Below are 20,775 nucleotides of genomic sequence, written 5' to 3'. Positions count from 1 at the left end.
CCGGAGGTAAATAAAAATAAATGAAAGGTGTCAGGCTTTTCAAATGGCTACCTGGGGAGTCTGGACAGTAACCTGTCCCCCCTCTGGCTAAACTCCTTGAGCAGAGTGCCATGAGTTGATGTGACGCTTGATGTGAGGTCTGCGTGTGCGAACAGGACTGGACTGCCAGTGGAGCTTCAAACCAGATGATGCAGATTCTTCTTTTCACAGAGTCTATGAGGGGGGCCTGTCCCAAACCCTTGGTTTACAGCCATCTCTCTTACTCTCTCTCTCCATACCTTCCTTGGGAGAGGCCTTGTAGGATCTTCTCATGACCTTTTCATGTTGTAAAATCACTGAACGATTTTTTTCCCTTTTCTCTTTTTTTAGGATAGTTAATATGATCATTTTATTCTAAAAGAAGCAAGTCAGCACAGGTATGTTAAGGTAAGCCCCACAACATATCAACCAGAGCACTGTACCATCCAAGAGATTTGAACTTACTGTATAAAGCAGGGGAAATCCTGACTTATGGCTCCATTTAGCCTGACTTGCATGGGCCTGGCTTAGGTCCAATTTGTATCAAAAGATGTGTAGAAAAGTGCACTCTAATGATCTAATACCACACACACACACACACACACACACTATTGTCACCTTTGTCAAAATTGTACATCTATGAGAAGATAAGGACTGCCATAGAGACATTTGCCACTAGCTTCGCACTGATGGAATTGCCTTTGAATGCCTTCATAGTAGCATGTTATGTGTGTGTTAATATAGTGCATGTTACAGTATGTGTGGTGTGGGGACAGTCCATGATAAACTAGGCTACTATACAGTTGTATGACCACAAGTGTTTACAAATGGGCAGGGTCCTTACAATGGTTGTTCAGTACTGGATTTGACTGTTATTGTCATTCAGAAAAAAATACTGAATGGCTAAAATCTGAATCATCTCCATCACTGTGAATCTTTTGATTAAAGTACCATTAAGATACAGTAGGGGTAAATGTGCCCAATTGTTCATAGCTTTCTGAAAGAGGCAGTTTTGCAGAATGTTAATGGGAGATAAAGTAATAGATAGATAGATAGATAGATAGATAGATAGATAGATAGATAGATACTTTATTGATCCCCAGGGGAAATTCAAGGAAGGAAATTCAAGGAAGGAACAAGGAATGCGTTCTTTACAACTGTAAAGTGTGCGAACGTTCATTTCTCATGGTCATGAACAATGAAATTGGCAGTTATTTTGTCAGTTTAATAGAGACTATTACTGTTGTAGGTTCAGTGAAACATAACACAGGGCCAATATAATTGTATAGGAGAATATCAGACTTTAACCATAGTTTAAACGTAAGATAAGCATACAGATTGAATGTGACAAACAAATGAATCTTTAACTTTCCCTGCACAGTCAAAATTACATAAATATTTTGATCTGATTGGATGGAAGTAAACAACCATTGTGTCTGCAGAATTAAGGCTCTTGAGAAGTTTGCCAAAATCATATCTCATTTGTCAGTACAGTTATCTGCCAAGCAGTGCATGTTAAAACAGGTATGGCTTCCTTCTTTGTTGGGAGTATGCCTGTCTTTATAAAAAGGAGCCTTTTTGAGAAAGGGGTTGGCAGAAAAGAAACTGCTCTCAAGGCTGTCATAAGTCTCTCATGTTTGTAGTAAGAGCTTGGTTGTTCTAACCTGTTGCATTCTTCCATATTCAGGTCCGAATTTACTGTACAGTCAGAAAGACATCACTCCCTTAGATCGCAGTTGTCAAAAAGACTAGATTTGGAACAACATAGGTTCTCCATACATTAAACCCATCGAACAACATAGGTTCTCTATACATTAAACCCATCCACTTACCCTTCCTGATCCCTCACTTCAGTAGAATATACCTGAATAGGTAGGGGAGAATCCCAGCATAAAGGTTTTTCCTTTGTGTTAGTCAAAAGCCTATCTTGAATGTTGTTTTTTCTGTAAATTGTGAGTAAGGAGTTAGATGTTGTGCAAAAACAACAGTTATTTTACATCCCTAGACATACTGCCATGACAGCTTCTCTTGGCAGTGCAAAGCCACAAGCAGAATATTGCTATTGAGGCAGAGAGAATATTGCACCTGAGATGCTAAACTCTCTCCTCCATGCCTGGCTGACATGATGTCTTTATTTGTGCTGTCATAATGTTAAGAAGAAATAAGGCTTCGGAGCTCTACAAAAGCTTGTTTATTCAGTAGTGTAAATTTGACTTCAAGATTGTAATGATCTATCATTATTTCCACTTACTTGAGCGTATCACTTTTCATGCTGGCTTGCTTTGCTGTATGTCCTTACATAGCCATATAACATTCTCATTCCCACTTACTCAGGCAGAAGGCATTGAGTTTTTCAGTGAATCTAAATATGCCCATAAAAAATCCTTCTGTACTCAGCACAGCTTGTATTATAGTGAGAAATAGTGGCCTGTTACCTTTGTAGACCTCTTTGCTGTCAGTTGATGATGTAATAAACTCATAGAGGAGGCTGTACTAGTAGTAAATTTCCCAACGTGTAAAATGTAACATGTCACCATTTTGAAGAATATTTTTGCCTTACACCACCACATTTTCCCATCCCCAAAATGTCTTTTTAATCACTGTTAAATGTGTGTAGTGTATCAATATTTGATTCAAGCAGACACATCAACATACCTTCCTTAATGATGCAGATTAGATTGGATATAATCCAATGCCAGATTTAAATGTTTGTCCAGAGAAGATGTGATCAAAGCAGTACGGCACAATAAAATGAAACTATTCATTTCCCAGGACCTTAAACTTGAGCTCATCCTGTTCTCAGATGTTCAACTCTTTTGTGTCCTCTGGGAATTGTTCAGTTGATGTTTCTTGACGTATGCCAACTAATCTATTCACCAGCTTACTAAAAGTGACCTTCCCTGCCCACTGAGTTTTTGGTGTCTTTTTTTAGTTCTACTACATAATGGTATAATACCAAGTGGTTAGGTTTATATCATACAGGTGTATGAGCATCTCTTTGGATTTTACATTCGTAAAATATGAAGAGGACTTGGTCAAGGGGATTATTACTACACTATCAAGTACATACCTGTACTGTACTTTATTAATATTCACTGTGTTATGATCACCTGGTAGCCTGACGAGCCAGACCCACATTAAAATGTAAGGTCTGGGCACTCACCGTTCGCAGTGCTCAGTCCGAGGGGCGGGATAATCAGTTGTCTTTCAAATTCCCTCTGCACGCAATAGGACAGCGCTATGAGTCCCATGCGTTTTCCCACCAGCGGAGCTAGTTGGCTAGTTCAAACTTTTGCCAATTAAAAAAGCTTAACTTGTGTCACGCTGTTCGCCAACAGCAACATCCATCTTCTTTATTTTCAAGTAGCAGGGAATTCAAGCCAAACCATTGCAGCTCTGCCATCAATCATTATGTTAAGCCCGCCTAACGTCTCTATACACGATGTGATTGGCCCTATAGAAGTTTAATTTTTCGAGCTCGCAAGCCAACGGAGAGTTGCTAGACTAGCCCCGGAAGCAAATTACATTTGCTGCAGCTATAGTGCGTCTAGATTTTATAGGCTAATCACCTTGTATATTTGTAAGAAAATATACTGATATCCGTATATCCGTCACATCTGTTTGGCACAAAAGCCAGTCTGGAAGTTACTTACATACCAAAATGTACAGAAATTTAGCTTTCTTGGGCAGACGGATACACAAGAGAACATTGAATCGTATCATAGACTCACAAAATGTCAGGTATGTGTTTGCTGAACACAAATACCTTTCATTCAGTCTGCAAAGCGCTGTGCTGGAACTTCATCTCCTCTCTGTGGGGTCATGAAAGGGTTAACTGACATTCTCCGAGCTCATTCATTATCTCTGCCAGAACAGGGTAAGAGGTGCGCCGATTGGGATCCACAGAACAGAACAGGGTAAGAGGTGCGCCGATTGGGATCCGCACAGAACAGGGTAAGAGGTGCGCCGATTGGGACACACAGAACAGAACAGAACAGGGTAAGAGGTGCGCCGATTGGGACACACAGAACAGAACAGGGTAAGAGGTGCGCCGATTGGGACACACAGAACAGAACAGAACAGGGTAAGAGGTGCGCCGATTGGGACACACAGAACAGAACAGAACAGGGTAAGAGGTGCGCCGATTGGGACACACAGAACAGAGCAGAACAGGGTAAGAGGTGCGACGATTGGGACACAGAACAGAACAGGGTAAGAGGTGCGCCGATTGGGATACACTTGCTGTAAATAAGGACTGAAACATTCAGAAGCAGACAACACTTCCCCAGGAGCCATGGCGTTTGTCCTCGATCCACCTCACACCTCCAGAACAGCTGCCAGGATAACCTAGTCCAAACATCCATGTTCTTCTACTGTAGACTCCCAAGAGATTCTACACATTCATTTCTTGGCTGTAAATGATGTTAATTTCTTAATCCTCAAAAATGAGTGCTATTGGGCTGAAAAGGCTGGGACTTGGGAAAAACGACAAGGCATTCTACAGAAATCTACCCATATGAAACACTAGCCTGCCAAAATGTCTGGGTTATGTTTAAAGAGGTGTGAACTATATAATGTGATATTTTCCTGTGAGAGATTTAGTTTTTGGAGGCCTGAGAAAATGTCATATTACATTTCTCTCATACTCGATATGCAATTCACCCACAATCCTCCCAAACCCTTCATAATAGAAAACAGATACTTCAGCTGAAATGGCCAAACACTGATGCCCAGATCTGTGGCTAGAACTGAACTCAGCACTTATAGAATAATGGGCCCGAGCCAGTTTCCATAGTGTTTGGGTCCTGTTTCAGGGTGCTATCCATTGCGCTGACATTGGAATGCAGGGAGAGCAAGCCTAGGAACGTGTTGCAACAGCAGGCCTGGGATGCACACATTACGGACGGCCTGGGCTGTGGACCAGCACCTGAGCCAAGTGAGGTGAGACTGTAGTCCCTAAAGTCACTCTCTTTCTCTCACAGTGTCTCCCCATCTCTCTCTTGCTCTCTTTCTCCCTCTTTCTCTTACAAGGTCTCCCCATCTCTCTCTTGTTCTCTTTCTCCCTCTTTCTCTTACAGTGTCTCCCCATCTCTCTCTTGCTCTCTTTCTCCCTCTTTCTCTTACAGTGTCTCCCCATCTTTGTCGTTTTTACTGTCTCTCCTTTTCTCTTTTGATTCCTCGCTACCTCTCTCTCCTCTTTCATTCACTTATCATTGTGTGTTCTTTCTTATCCTCTAATCCTTCTCTCTCTCTCTATCATTCTTTCATCCTCATCTTCTCTCTCTTTCTCTTATCCTTGTCTCTCTCTCTCTCTCTCTCTCTCTCATTCTCTCCCCCTCCTCTCTCCCTGCCTCCAGCACCACCCCACTCCCCAGTTGTGTGATCACTGAGAGGTCACACCTAAAAGGAATGTTGGAAATGACTGGGCGAGCAATGGGACTGCCTGTGAGTGCATCTGGAATGGTCTCCTTCAGTCCAGCCCCAGTTGTCCTGCAAGAGGCACTTTAAAGAGGTCCCTCCACACGCCGTCTGAACTTCTTCCTGAGAGACACTCCCCTCCTTCTCCGTTAAAGAGTCAAGACTGAGTGTGTTTCTTAGTGCATGCACCTCTGCAGGGGGAGGCCCACAGAGCAAACACTCGCTCCCTGACCCACTTCAGTGGTAACAGATAAATGCACTGGTTACTGGCCATGATTTGTTCTTACTTCACACAGGGTGTGAAGAATGTTTTACTTTGCTTCGGGTGGCCACAGATGGAACGCGGAGAAATTTCTACTGTACTTGCAAGTGGCCGGAGGTTAACTGTACAACCTCTATGCGTTGACACTGTGGCAAAAGCTCCTTTGCAGAAATGTTTGCCGTGAGGTTTAAAGACATGGCACACATTTTTAGAGTTATAGATAATATAAAGGAATTGTATTATCACAAAACATGTATAGGCTACCTCCAAAATGTTCAAAATATTTCAAAACTTCCTCTCAGATTGCTGTTGAAAGAGCTTAAGAAGTCAAGCAATTATCTGTAAACTCTGGTCTGTGTTAGACCCCTGACACTCATAAGGTAACTGTTAAAGTAATAAACAAACAAACGGCATTGGTTTCTTAAAGGGACACCAGGCAACGTTTTCGTGTTAATTAATCATCTTCGTAAGTCGGTATGGTTAAATGACTCATTACGGGGCGAATGAAGGCTCTCTTGCCCGCCCCTACTGCCTGTAGGAAGAATATCCCACTTGCAAGTTCGGTGTATCCTACCCACCGACCGAAGCAGGATCAGTTTACAGCACAGAGGCAGGCTAACGAAACGCTAGAGATTGTTGCAAACGTGTCAGAGCCGGCGAAGAAGCAGCGAAAACCCTTGACAGAAGACGCAATGAAAAGGAAAAGAGCTTCAGACAGAGCGAGGGGGAGTTTCGTAGAGAAAAAGCATCAGGCTTGCCTGGTGTCCCTTTAACAGATTAATAATTGAGACTGATACAACTATCAACTGTTTCACTTGAACAAGTTTCATTTCAAATATACACAGGAGATGTGTGTAATTCCTAGGGAATTTCCACAGTGGCCAATCAACAAACAATCCTATTTTTACCATCAAAAACAAAATCAAAGCAACCTTTGTGGGTAAAAAACATCACCAACAGAACAAGATACAGACATTTCTCTGGGGGTTATCAAGCAGGCACCTTACTTTACTGGTGTTTCGTTGAATTAGGCTTCACATGAAATCAATGAAGAGATAGCCATGCTCAGTGTTCCATTTGAAAACAAAAAGGCATAGATAAGCTACTGTAGATCAAAACATAGAACAATTTCCTCTGTTTACTAAACCACTTAGGTAGGCTTTATCATTATTGCAGATATGTTTTGAAACCAGGCATCCATGTATTCTGTATTTCTCAATTTAAGATGTAAAAAATTAGCCTGGCGGGCCATCCTATATCATTGACATGTATAGCAAATTAATTTGCCGCCGCTAGGGTGCGTCTAGATTTCTAGGCTAGTAAAAAATCAGTCAAGTCTTTTTTTTAACACATCCACATGTCAACGTAATAGGGAATTGGGCGCTTTAGGACCCAGCGGCATATTCGTCAGACGTCGTGCGCCCCTTTTCTCCCCCTTCAGTCTCTCATCCGCGATGAGGTTGAGAGCCCATTCACATCAGCTGTTCTAAGTAACCGGTCTCAGGACTCTACAACTCGGGGAAGGGTGCAAACTTTCATCTTCATTTTCACCATAGTCCATGTAGGTTATTTTGCGCGCGTCACAACTGATTTTCAGATGAGTAAAAGGTATGTGTTCGTGTAACCATGTTATATGCAGAAGTTATGTTACCTTTGCAGGTGAAATTGTTCCAGCATGTAGGCTAACTTACCATTTCTTTGCAGGTGTTATTTGTGGCTGGGACCAATAGTTCTCTGCCTCTTAATTGCGGTGGCGCCGACAGCATCGCAATGGAAAGGTAAGACAGAACCTAAGTGAAGAAGGGTACTTTCACGGCAGATGGGATTCTTTACCTGTGCCCCCTGTTTCGTTCGTTTTGTGCTAATATCATGTAAAGATCTTGAAGTGGGAAACTTAACGTGATTTTCGTGTTTTACCGGAGTGTTCCTGACCTGTGCAGTTAGTTGAAAAGGCATAGACAGAAATATAACAACAGCATGCCTGTAAGCAAAGTTGTATTTGCCTATTGTAGTGATGCACACACCATACCAGCCGTATCTGTTGATATCATATGAGGTAGGCTAGATTCGGTGTGGCCCTACATTGCCCCAATCTTTAAAAATGGGGATCTGGATAAGTGTACAGTAGCATTGTGCATAATTATTTGGTAACAACATGCACACGTTGAAAGTTTATTAACAGTATCATATGCTTTTCGTTTTTAGTGGAGACTTACTGCTGGACCCAGGCTTTTCATTACTGGTCCAGACACATCTATAGTGCATGGTCAGACGCGTGTTGAGATCTGCAAGCAAACTCTCTTTTAATGAAAAGACTAATATAGCCTAATGAACTTGAATCTGCAGCAGGTGATAGACGAGGTACCGCAGCACTTAGCGGATGTGGGGTTTGGAGCGGAATGGCATTAGTAGACTTGTGTTGTTCATGCATGTCCTTTTGCCTTGAGGTTATTAGAAAGCAAATCGTCATGTCAGAAGTCCTCTAATCAAGTTACATCTACCCATAGAATCTCTTACACTGCCACGCCAATATTCACATACAAGGTCATTCTAGATGAGATACAAATAGACGTGGTTTATGATCGGCCAATCATTTGTCTTTTTCTGTATCTACCATCACTGTCCACTAATGAATATTATCTGAGAAAATAATTTTCTCGTGGGTAGTGATCATTGCCACTTATACTCTAATTTCATCTGTGTTGTAATTGTTTTCCCTTAAAATCTGTTGGTTATATGATCTACCTTCACATGATCTCTCCTATCATCTCAACACTATCATTTAAAAATTTTATTCCGCAAATATACTAATGCTTTAATGAGAAGTTATATTTTTGTTGAGAGGCCTATGGTCTAGTCCTTATAATTCCACTAAGTGTTCACTAAACATCTATCAGTTCGAGCAGATACAAACTGTTCAGGGTGAGGCTTAAAGTGCAGAAACTATCTAAATATGTGCCCCTCTATATAAACCCTGCACAGCCAGACTATAATGATCTTTTCAGAAATCATTAAACCACCTGAATGTGGCACTGCTGTGATTCAACAGTTCACAACACTATCAACTTTCTCTATAAGCAATAAGCCACTCTGGTTCAAAAGATTCCCCAAAGAAAACAACTGCTTTTCAGAAAGTGGTTTTAAGCTTTCATGGAGCTAAAATCCATGTTCCATCATGCTCTTTATTCTTTAGCTGGATTATTGTTAATTTAGGTCACTTTCAAGTCCAAAGTCTTCCTTTTAAACCCACATTCTTCCACATGTTTGCTCAATGTCTGTCCCCATATCTGTTTAGGGCGAGTCTGGAGGTGAGTCTCTTTGCACGGTATCGTAGGAAGTGAACTTCAGAGGAGTGCACATCTCTTCCGATGTGAATTATTTACCCACAAACCTCACCACAGTCCTGCATTTAATTTAGCCATGTGTCAGCCTGATGGTTATACAGATGTCACATAGAAACCAAAGAAAGAAACTGAGAACGCCTCCATAAATATTTGATTGATGCTGCTCACTAGGCTCATCATATCCGCCTTGTCAATGGCCTATATACTATACTGTAGATAGGTCTAAGGTATTGATGTGACTCTGTCAGAACAACGCTGGGAACTATTCTTCTCCGGGCTCAACCTAAAGGTATCCGATTTGGTGCTTTGGGGACAAGTTCATCTATAGGAACGGTGGTCTATTTGCACAGATGCAGTGAAGACCTAATGATCCACAATGAGACTGTAAGAGATACTCCCAGTTACAGGCATGAAAGAGGAAGTGTCAGGTGTCCTGGGTGTGGTTTGATATGAATGGCCAATGTTTTTTTTAGCCGGCTGCAGGCATGTGTGATCCAACTCAGAGCTGTGTGAGTGAGTAATCATTTCGGCACTTTCACCTGTTGATGTGGTTTTGTATTAACCCATTGCCCTCACATAGTCAAACTCCTGAATCGTCATCAAAGTCAGCAGGCTGTCATGTGCCATCCCTGAAAATGTGAAAGTGCCTATTACTCTTACATTTACATCTACATTCATTATGCTTTTATCCCGGGCAACTTTCAAGTGAGGACTACTCTTCAAGCTATGTTGCAGACGAGACCTTAGTATAGCAATAAATACTACATGGCAAGTACGGCAAGAGGATGTGAGTGCAAAATAACCAGAGGTTGAGATTGCAGAGGTTTGAGGGTGAAGGTTCATACGTTGAGGTACCATCCAGAAGAGAAGTCAGAGATAGTAGGAGATGGATATACATGATAAGTGCAGGTTAGGCATTCTGGGTTTGATAGATGTGTTAGGACAGGATTCAGCATCAGTTGTAATGTAATGAATCAGTAATTACTAGCCTAACATTTCTTTTTTCTTTTAAAAAGAGCTTTTCCAGAGTTTTCCAGTACTTTGGTAGTGCTAGGCATATACGAGGAGCTGATGCTGAGTTGAAGTCACTGGGGTGTAAAGAGCCATTCTCTTCACTTGCCTTAAGGGAGGATTCCCTATTGTCATTCAATCAGCCCCCCCCCCCCCCCCCACTCCTCACATAGCCAAGCCTGAAGCCTGGTGCCCTGAGGAGGGCCGCAGCTGTAAGGGGACACCCTACCGGCACATTTAATCACTGAATAAAATGCTGCATTAAAAATCTCTGCAAACAAGGGCGTCCACCTGTCATAGGGGGATGCCAAAACACCGGGGGCCAGGAAGGGCCCCACTGAGTCCTGTGTACAGAAACCAACAAAGCCCCCACCACACCAAACAAAAAGAGACCACATGTTTGCAAGCCTCCACTCAAGAGCTATAGAGGTCACCTCGCCCTTTGTTGGCCAAATTCTCTCGGGATTACCCTTTGCCAAGTTCTGGGGACATTTTCCAAAACTAAGGACTGGACGCTTAGGGTCATGATGCTGGAATGTCTGTGGTGTTTCCTAAAAGACTAGACTGTAGATAGAGATACTTATATTATATTATTATATATAGATATTTATCCAGAAATGAAGTGATTTTATATTTAAAACATATAAAGAATGAATAAATAGCATTTTTATATTCTGATGGATATGTTTAGCAAATGATTTGGAGAACCTTAAGAAACCTCTGAACTCTGACATTTTCTGTTGGGCGGCCTCTGGATATTGGATAGCTGTTCTCCTTTGAAGTCTCAGCAACACTCCATAAATCATTTTCATTCCACTCAGGATTGCAGATAACAGTTGCAATCCACATACGCCATGTGTCGGGAGAGGAAATCCTTCTTACCTTCTGTCAATTGACAGCTGGATTGTTCTGACTCCTAACATGCACAGTGTGGAACTTTTTTCAGTTGTTAAGTCAAGATAGTGTCGCCATCATCTTAAACTCAAAATGAATTTGACCCAATACACTGCTTCACAAACATGGCCTCACGCCGTACACGTTATTTCACCATTTGTTACAACAGACATCCAGCATCTGTATTATTTTCCAGCTTAGACATATTGTGTCATGTTGTGTGAGTTGTTCATCATTTGTACTGTCATGTAACTTTAGATCAGTTGCTGCTCTGTCTGGATGATAATAAATTATCCCCGTTTACAGGTGTATTGTGTTGAAAGAGTGAGGAAGAATTGTTCAGCATTTGTTAGCATCATCAACTGGAGATGTCTGTTTAAAGGGTGGAGATAGGACTTGATGGGACTTGATACCTGATGCTTTGAAGAGGAATACAGTTGCTTAAGTTATGATAGTGGTCTGAACATGTTTGATTGTGCATAGCTACACAGACTAGACCACAGACACATTTTAAAAAGCAGACTCTACACACCCACCTTTTAGTGGTGTTTGCATTTTTTTTCACCCATCAAATCATCTATTGTTGTCTTTAATTAGAAGTCGGAAGAATACCGTTCCCGGCAGGGTATAACCTTTAACCCTGTTCCGTGATCTCTTAGGTCAGTGATGGTGGCGGTGAATATGCGAGAACAGAGCAGATCATGCATAGGCCCTGTTCTGCCTCACCACTCCTAGTGATGATGGTAATCCACAGATTTTCCAGTCAATAAACAGATTCACTGATGGCTCAAGTTTTTTCTTTCTTACCCAGAGCCCTGGCAGACATGGGGAGGGGGGCCCATTCTAGTGGCTGAGGAATGCTGATAGAGGGGACATGGGGGGTGTTTCGCTGCAGCCTGCTGCCCAGCCTCTTTTCAAACTGTCACGCTTGTTGCAAACTCAGAATGTCACATGTGCCCATGCAGCTTGAATTATAGCGCCCACTGAGTGAAAGCGTGTGTGTTGTGTGCGTGAAAGCTGAGTGTATGTTGTGTGTGTGTGTGTGCGTGCGTGTGTGTGTGTGTGACTGTACATCCACATGTGTTCTTTGGAAAGAGAGTGTTTGTTTGGATCCTGTCTCTGAGATGGCTTTGTAATGCTGTTTAGGCTTGTGGTCAATGAGGGGACATCATGTTGTTGCCATTGTTGACTCTGGCACTCAGATATTCTGTTAACTCAGGATTTATGTTGTCTTCAAGGAAACTGCAAGGGCTGCCCATTCCTGCAAGAGTACAAGAGTACAAACACCTGTGTGCCCAAGCACAACCCATCACACCTGTGTGCCCAAGCATAACCCATCACAACTGTGTATTTCTCAGAAAATTAGTTTAGTGCAGGTTTAACATGAGTAAAACTTTTTTACCTTTGTGTTATATTTAAGATAAATACCCAATTGCTATTGATGCACCACTGCACCCACATAGATGTGTGTTGGACCAAAACTTCAGCCATCTCTAGTGGAGACTAAATAGAAAGAGTGAGGTTGGTGCAGGGCCATTTACACATGGCTGTGTTTTTACAAGAGCGCTGTGGTTGTCATATCCTGCTTTGATTCCCTAATCTGCCCCATCTGGAGTCTTTCCTGTTCTCATAGTTGCTGTCTCGAAAATGTCTGAATGGCCATGTGGAACCAGCCCACACCAGCAGCTTGAGTGCAGATCAGGGCAAAGGAGTATGCGTTTGAAGTATCAATATCCTTCGCCTTGCGGATTTCCTTTGCCGCATAGTAACGTCACCGCAATGTTGCTCTGCGCTGGGATAGCATGTATTAGGTTCCTTTTCATTTTGACAACAAGAGGCTTAAGCCTCCTTAATTCACCCTGACCCCTGCACGAGCAATTTGGTGTGTATGAAAAAATGTTCACCCAGAAATGGCCGGACTGACCTAGTGGCTTCGTGACCCCTTAAATATCTCAATAATCAGCCGCACACTCATCGTATAAATCCCACCGCCCATTTGTGTGTCAGTCAGGAGACGACTTGGACCGAGATCAATCGCCATGGCGCTCCCAGGCAGAAATTGTAGACCTGCGCAGTTCTGGTCGCGATGGGGTGAGAGGAAGTGCCGTCGGCTCAGGTCCAACAATAACTGTCGGCCACTTTAAGAACGCTTCCGCTTTTCGAGAGGAGAGTGGAAGGCCCACATGGAGCAGAGGCCGGGGATGGGCACACGTGTGTGTGTGTGTGTGTGTGTGTGTGTGTGTGTATGGTGGAGGCATGAAACTCGAGTCCGCTCTCTAAAATTACATACGCCACAGGATGGGGAGCTGCATATATGAATGAGAGCCGACCGCACGCTGTGTGTTACAGCGAGTCAGATCAAAGAGGTGAGCGCTATGCGTATCACCGTCGAGGAGCTGTTTCCAGGACAAACACTGGCTGACAGGGATGAGAACATCTGTTTGTCTTGATGCTGTATTGTCATTTCTTCCCACCTGCTTTCAGCAGAGATGCTATTAAGGAGAAGAGAAGGCACTATGTCTGTTGTCTCAGTGTTGTTGATTACAGTAGGGACCATACATGCTTGAGATTTTCAGATGTGCCATACAGTGTTTTACAGTAGGTAATATTATGCCCTCTGAAATGAACAGCTAAAACCTAAGATTCTGGCAAGGAGAGGCGGTCTGGTCACCTGATATTCTTTACAACCTGTTAATTTACAACCCTAAACATGTTCATGGTACAGTATACCACCCTCAGAGAGACCACAGACATAACTACCCCAGACCACGCCACACATACAGCATCATACATATTCACTAAGGGCTTCTGAGGGTCTGAAAAGCAGCTCAGGCCATTTTACTGTGAACTTCCTGTGCTTTGATTTCATTATCTTCTCAGTGTGTTGAAGTTCTTCATCTTCAAACAGTATGTGAAATGCATGGGCTCGGTGAGTTCACTGACAGTGTCAAGTGTGTGTCAGCCTTTTGTTTGGTACTTCATCTGACCTTCATCAATTGTTAAACGTACTTCTTTTATGGGCATTCTTTTTAAACGTCACTGGTACAACGAAAGGACCAATGAGTTGTGATGACAGACACTATTTGTATGTTTGCCTGTCTGTCATCCATTCATTTATTCATTCATCCACTCTCCTAGTCACACATAAATCTAAACACACACACACACACACACACACACACACACACACACACACACACTTTTGTAGGGACACCCACAAAGGCTTTGATAAAGCATTAGTGGGATGATGCCAAAAGACAGAGAGCAAAGCAATAATTACCTAACTGGCCTTATGAAAGGGGGATTTGTGGTGGTCAGCACACTGTGTGCACTCTACCCCACTCCACTGCTCATGGCTGACTGAGTGTCCTCTCTCTCTCCCTACCCCCCCCCCCTCTCTCTGTCTGTCTCTATCTTTCTCTCCCACCCAGAATTCCCTTCCTGCCTAGTCTGAAACCCTTACTTAGTCCCCTTATTCTCCTCTAATCCCTACAACTGTTTCCCTGCTGCACGTAGCGTTATTTAGCAAATGACAGGCTTAGCGTTGCACTCTTGCCCACACCCAGCGCGTCTTTCGGAGTGCACTCTTACCTGCGGGGACACACCAATGACTCTGAGTGGCTTTCAAAAGCTGGAAAACGGCAGCGCCCGGAGATACTTTTTTACGTTTGGTGGAGGTGTGACGAGGTGTGTTGGTCTGCTGGGAGGTGTGACGTGGCACAGATTTGTGAGGTCTTCTTAAAGATGGCGTATTGTGCATGCGTCAGTGCCGCTGCTAGCACTGTTGTTTTTGTAGCTGTCACAAACATGGGTTCAGATGGATGGTTGGTGTGAGGGTGGTGGTGGTGGTGGTGGTGGAGGGCGCTTGTTAGAGTGTCTGGCTGCTGTCCATGATACATTTCTTTTCTAGAGCTACATGTACTGTCACGGGTACTGCCGTGACATGCAGTTCGCTTTATAGCAGAGCCTTTCAGTTATTTCATGGTGAGGAGGTTTGCATGCAGACATCAGCATACTGATGAGGACACTCTCCATTAACATTTCCATCTGGGATCTGACAGACCCTGTCTTGTCAGGTTGCCATGCTGCCTTCTGAGGTGTTTTCTGAGGCAGCTTGGGAGGTCCTTTTTCCACCCCAGAAAGGATGGCTCTCTCAACTGACAGAACGTCAAGAGCTCCCTCATGTTTAGATGGACCAAAAAAGTGGCTTTGATGAGATGTATACAAACAAGGTCGTTGTTAGTCTCTTGAGAGTCCTTGCCAGTTACAAAGTGAACTCATTGTGTACTGTTTGTAGAAACCTTGTAGGCTCACAGAGTTCTGTTTCCGTTCTGTTTTGAGGTGTGCTTTTGTCAAATGTTATTCCAAGTCAGGCGTGTCCCTGAATTATTGTACAGAAAACACCGGTGTGGTTTGCAGCTATGCAATTAATAATTTGGGTAAAAACAGTATGCACTCATAAAGTGGCTGTCATGTGTAATATATGACAAAGAAATTATTTTTGATTTAAGGGTTTGGGTGGAGACTGAAACAGTAACCAGTCATTTTTAGTCCCAAAGCACCAATTAGCGAGAGATATCATGTCAAAATGATTTAATTAGTAAACTACTGTCTCGGCATATGCTCTTAAAACAGATAATTCCTCTTTTCAAACACCTAATGATATTCTTGATTTTGCTTGCATGTGCTTGCATGTGAGATGTCAGCCTTTTCAGTTACACTGAGCTCATCAAAGGCTTTATCTAGCCACACATTGTACAGTAGCATACCATTGCTACCTTTGTTTTATTTCCTGTTCATAAACACAGCCATGTTGATACCTGACACACTGACTGTGATACTATAGGTGTATAGAGCACCTAATTGTAGTGCATTTTATAGCTGGAAGCCAGCCCAGTAAAAGGAAAATGCTCAGAGCTGGAGTGATTATAGACAAATATTCTCATTTCTCACAGGCTCATTTTATTCATTGACAGCCCATAAAGAGCGGAAGCAAAACCACTGAAAAGAGATCTCTCTGAGGTCAGGTTCAAAAAGTTTTCAGGGGTCATGGAATTTGGTAAGCAATGCTGAGTAAATGTTTGCCCCGGACCTCAGGGTAATAAATTGTCGCGTTTTTGAACCCGGGTGTTTATGATCTCAGTGAACTGTCATCGTGAAGGGCAAACTCTTCAGCTTCGCCGAAAATGGTGGTTTCCATGGCCACCAGGTGCAGATTTGTCAGGCGCAAAGGGGTGTTTGGCCTCCGCGGAGGAAATATGATCCCTTTACCTGCCACCTCTCCCCCTCTTCTCCAGCCCCAGGACTGTTTACACGTCCCAGGTAACAAGTTCCGAGCACAGGCTGGAATGAAACCAGACACGGCCCCCCCTGGAAAAAAGACACCATTTTCTTTATCTTCGTGAATGAAAATGGATTTTGAATGACCACCACTGTAAAACACGTAGAAGCGAGAGGGCAAAGGCCAGTAAGCTGATCCACACTGCTTTATCTGATACGTCCAATTTGCAAAGCCATTCTCTCTTTAGACGTGTGCAAGATATTTCTTTTAATGCATGAGACTGGAATGTGCAGTGTAGGTTAAAGATGGCATCTACAGGTCTCAACACCATCATGTCTTTAGCCTTGGGCCTGAGCTCATTTGCGGATCTATTTTCTTTATAATGGGCCTTGTTATTAGTACTCGCCCCCTCCTTCTCGTCGAGATCAGTGAGTTCTTGCTGGTTGACTGCCTGAGAGAGCAGAGTCCTCTCAGACACCTCTCTTGTTTCACTCTCCTCACAAATCTCACACCGCGGGTGTGTGATGGGACATTTTCCCCTTAGGTCGGGGAGATTAACATCAAGTGCAGAGGGCTCGAGGACAAAAAGGGGATTTTCCGTGTCCTTTAGCATATGCTAGGCCTCTTGAGGACTTAGAGAATTGTGGGGGGCAGTGGTTGATATGGGAGAGGGTATCATTCATGGATTTTTCTCTGTCATTGGAATAATGAGGAGGCGGCGGCTTTAAGCCTCCTCTGAGGCCCACCGGCTCCTCCAGTTCTTTGCAGCCAGGTGTGACCTGTGTTTGCTTTTGCAGTACCTTTACTCGAGTGTGTCCCTGGCTAGCACCGGGAAGTGCTTGGTTTGGAAAAGCTTTCAGCACCAGCCTGAAAGGTGCAGCTGGAGCGTTTAGAGGCTCTGGGAGCAAAGGGAGCAAACTGCTGCACAAGCTGCTCAGGGTTGGGCCGAGGCTAACAGCTCGCCATGTCCACTTCCCCTCCGCCACCGCCTTCTCTTTCGCTCCTCAGAGGGATACAGTGAAACGTCTGGATGGGGGCGGGGTGGAGCCTGCAGAGAGGAAGAGCGGGGCACTGCACTCGCTTGCAAAGACAGAGAGCATTTAGTCGGATTAAAAAGTCCTTATAAATGTTTTCCACATAAAGGTGAGGCGGATGCGTTTCTCTTGCAAAAAAAAACGGTGTGTCAGTTGTCAGGACGGGGGTTATAATGGGCCCTAAAGGAGGCTCGGCTTTAAGACAGTGGGCCTTTATTGTGGGGGCTAGTCACGCCACTTAACGCTAAAGAGCCTGAGTGAATGCCTGCTCGGAGGCTGCTAATGTCTTGTTCGTGAGTTAGGAAGGGGACAATGAGGAAAGCCATCTATTCATCTCGCCGATGCGAGCCACATGGAACGATGCCAGGGACCGAGACAGGCCAAAGAGAAGGAAGGGACGCTAGCCAACTGTCGGGGGTCGTTAAAAACATTTTAGAGGGCAGTGAAAGATTTGCAGGTCTGTTCGCTGGCCGGGCGATGCCAGCGTTATCCATGCATCAGGAGCGGGAGGTCTTTCAATCTGGACATGACCACAGTGGCATGCCTCATTATAAGATGGCTGACTGGAATTCCTCTTTCCCTTCTTTTGTTGGTGCAAATGGGTGGAGGGTGGGAGTGCGTTTTTATTGCCACTTTAACACCACCTCCTCCTGTAGCTTACAAAACGTTGACACCTTGTCTTAGCTACTCAAAACAAATACATGCTCTCTGGAATGTATGCAAAGCATAGTTGTGTTGCTTCTATCATTGGCAGTCAAAACATTGGCCAATGTTGGCTTTTAATTATGAATGTTTGGTGAAGTTGGCCAGAGGCATTTTCATCTTTGCTTTTACTGGGCTAGTGGCTCCGAATCACGACTCCTTTGCCAGGCTTGAGTGCCAGCTGTGCACTTTCATCTTTAAAGCCCACGATAGTATTACACCGTCTTGGCATTGCACTCCAGGTCGAGCTGGAATTTTTTGCCACCTGGGAGGAACTCCAGGGCTCACCTTTTTTCTTTGTGTGAAGGGGTCTGGATGAAAAAAGATAGAAAGAAAGAAAACAAAAAACCCCTCACAGACACAGCCAGGTTACAACTCAGCAAGCTCTCAAAATCAGAGCTCCAGAAAAGCTCCTGCCTGGTCTCTGGTCTCTGGTCCTTGTCTTTGTCTTTGGCTGCTATTGCCCTTTGTCAGGGAATGGCTGTTTATTGCTCTGCAGCACTTAGTGGACATTCTGTAACTCGATTGCAACAACCTATGTACATGTTGGTAACAGAAAACAGAGCTTTTGCAGTCTCATTTGGGAATGAAGCGTAAGTTTAGATAACTTTACTCTGTCAGGGTGTGGTAACATTTTGGATTTTGTGGTCTTAAATTGATTATTAATGCTCTTGCTGGGTTAACTTTTTGTACAGTTCATGTTTTCCTCACAACACTCTCTTTAAGACTCTATTGTCACAGAGTTTTCTTTGTAGGACTTCTGAGGATTAACATGCCACTACTTGAGTTGTTTACATGAAGAAAGTAGGAAGTCTTGAGGCTTCTCTGCTAAAATCCTGGCCTGAAACAAAGAGGTCGGCACTCTCTATTCAGTTTCCTCCTTGCTAATTGAAGGACTTGCATTGTTTTGGGATGAAAGAGCCCCATTATCTGGCACTGAGGTCTTGGTGGATCTCAGACCTGTGATGTAGCGACAGGCTGAACGTCACCTCTTTACACACACATACACACACACCCTGCCCCCCCCCCCCCCAGGTCATTTACTTCCTCATTAAGGTGGATTAGGGTGTCAATCAAAGGCAGGTTAGGTGCTCGACTTGCTTGAGAGTGTCTGTCTGAAGATGCACCCAGCACTTCTCAGCCATCCTCTGTAAGCACGTCATCACAAGTGGGATTCACTCATCAGTGTTTCTTCCACAGAAAGAGAGAACAAAATCGGAGAAAAGGTCACAGTCTGCCAGCTAATCCTGAAGTATAAGATTTCTTTGACAGTCAGTAACCAGGCAACAGGGATTAACACTGAAGAATGGACTGTTGCATTCTCAGTGCCCTGGAATTTGATGCCAGCTTTGAAAACCACGCGCTTATGGACTTCTTGAATTTGTGTTTAATGGCCCCTGCTCACTTGAATCTGTGCTCCCCTTCACATTGAGGTGTGCCACAAACTTCACACTTAAGCAGTGAATTGACACTATTACTGACAATGGACCTGGAATTTGCATAACGTTTTCGAGAGGAGCAGTAACCTGCATAGGCATGCTTTTTTGCCACATCTGCAAAGACTGTGGAAACATCAGTATTTGCAGAGGTGCCCCTCAGCAGTAGTAAAAGGACACTGTTGTGTGAAGAGGTGGGTGGGAGGTTTGCGATATGACATTTTACACCTCCTTGGTGCCTCCGCATATCTAAACTTCAGCTTTGAAAAGAGGTGCTGGGCCATACCTGCAGTACAGTAGAGCAGATTTAGGATTGCAAGGAAGTGTCATCAAGGGGGTCCTGTTTCAGAGTTTTTTTTTTGGAAGATTGTAAATGGTCAAGCGTCTGAAAGTTTTTTTTTTTTTCTAAGTAGAGGGACACAGGCTAAGCCCCAAGTGGAAAGGGTTCTAATCTGGGCGTAATTACAAGAGCTGGAAATTACAGACAGCCAAGGCCTAAATGTCTGGTGGTGTGTGAAAACCTAAAACCCTCAACCCCACAACCAAAGGCAGTGGTGTTTGTAATCTTCTAATCTTTCTAGTTTACCTTGCCTAAACAACAAAGAACTGTCAAGTTTCCATGACTTTTTTTTGTCATTAGTGTGTAGAATTTCATGTGTTTTTTACTGCTTGCAATGGGATACCATATAAAGCATCCCCCCAGCAACAGTTCCCTTTTCTCATTAAACGATGCGGCTCACACGCTGTATTTAGGACTGGTGCTCTCAAATTATGAAGGCCTCCAGATTCCAGAGACTCCAGAGACCACTTTTAATAAATGTTTAATTACGTTTTTAATTACACATTTTTTTCACTGGATGCCAAGAGATGGAATGAGACAGGGATAATGCAAACCCTAACCTACTCTGATTGTTGATGACTCACCAGTGAGAGTTTTTCCATGTCTGAATGTTTTCTGGTCTACTGTCTCAGACAAAACTCAACATCTCAAGACAAAACAGAAACATGCCTGTCAGGGCATATATCTGTTAAAGTATGCAACATTAAAGATAGTGTTGATGAGGGAACTGTGGAGCAAGCAGCTGCAGCGGCCTTACCGTATTTGGGTGTAAGTGCGCACAGGGTAGCGGGTTCGAATACGACCTGTGGTCATCTCCCGATACCACCCCGTCTCTCTCTCCAACTCGCTTCCTGTCACTCTTCACTGTCCTATCTGAATAAAGGCCAAATATGTACTTTTTAAAAAAAAAAGTGTTGATGTTGGAGCATAGACACATTCCAGGCTACCAGGTGGCCAGGCTGGAAGCTTACACTGTGTATTTAGAGGCTTTGCCGTTTATCACACAGAGAAATATTGCCCTGAGCCACAATTTGC

At 43.6% G+C, this 20,775-nt stretch overlaps 1 protein-coding gene across 2 annotated transcripts in view; it reads left to right on the top strand.

The window, feature by feature from the left end:
• Positions 1 to 7,170: 7,170 nt before the first annotated feature.
• The window catches only part of col18a1a (collagen type XVIII alpha 1 chain a), a 79,646-nt gene continuing 66,041 nt past the window's right edge, over positions 7,171 to 20,775 (top strand). The window contains exons 1-2 of one of the 2 annotated variants that reach the window (XM_076264317.1): positions 7,171 to 7,306; positions 7,403 to 7,476. In XM_076264317.1, the coding sequence (XP_076120432.1) occupies positions 7,296 to 7,306; positions 7,403 to 7,476 (85 nt within the window). In that variant the 5' untranslated portion in view covers positions 7,171 to 7,295. The remainder of the gene's footprint in view (positions 7,307 to 7,402; positions 7,477 to 20,775) is intronic. The other variant, XM_076264318.1, reaches the window with a different exon arrangement.

The sequence above is a fragment of the Alosa pseudoharengus genome, unplaced genomic scaffold, assembly GCF_046254945.1.
Source record: "Alosa pseudoharengus isolate Yale_2024_CS ecotype anadromous, Long Island Sound unplaced genomic scaffold, YU_APseudo_1.1 YU_APseudo_1.1_scf_3, whole genome shotgun sequence".
NCBI classification, from domain to species: Eukaryota; Metazoa; Chordata; class Actinopteri; order Clupeiformes; family Clupeidae; genus Alosa; species Alosa pseudoharengus.
The sequence above is the reverse complement of the archived record's forward strand: the minus strand, read 5'-3'. Positions and strand labels throughout refer to the sequence as shown.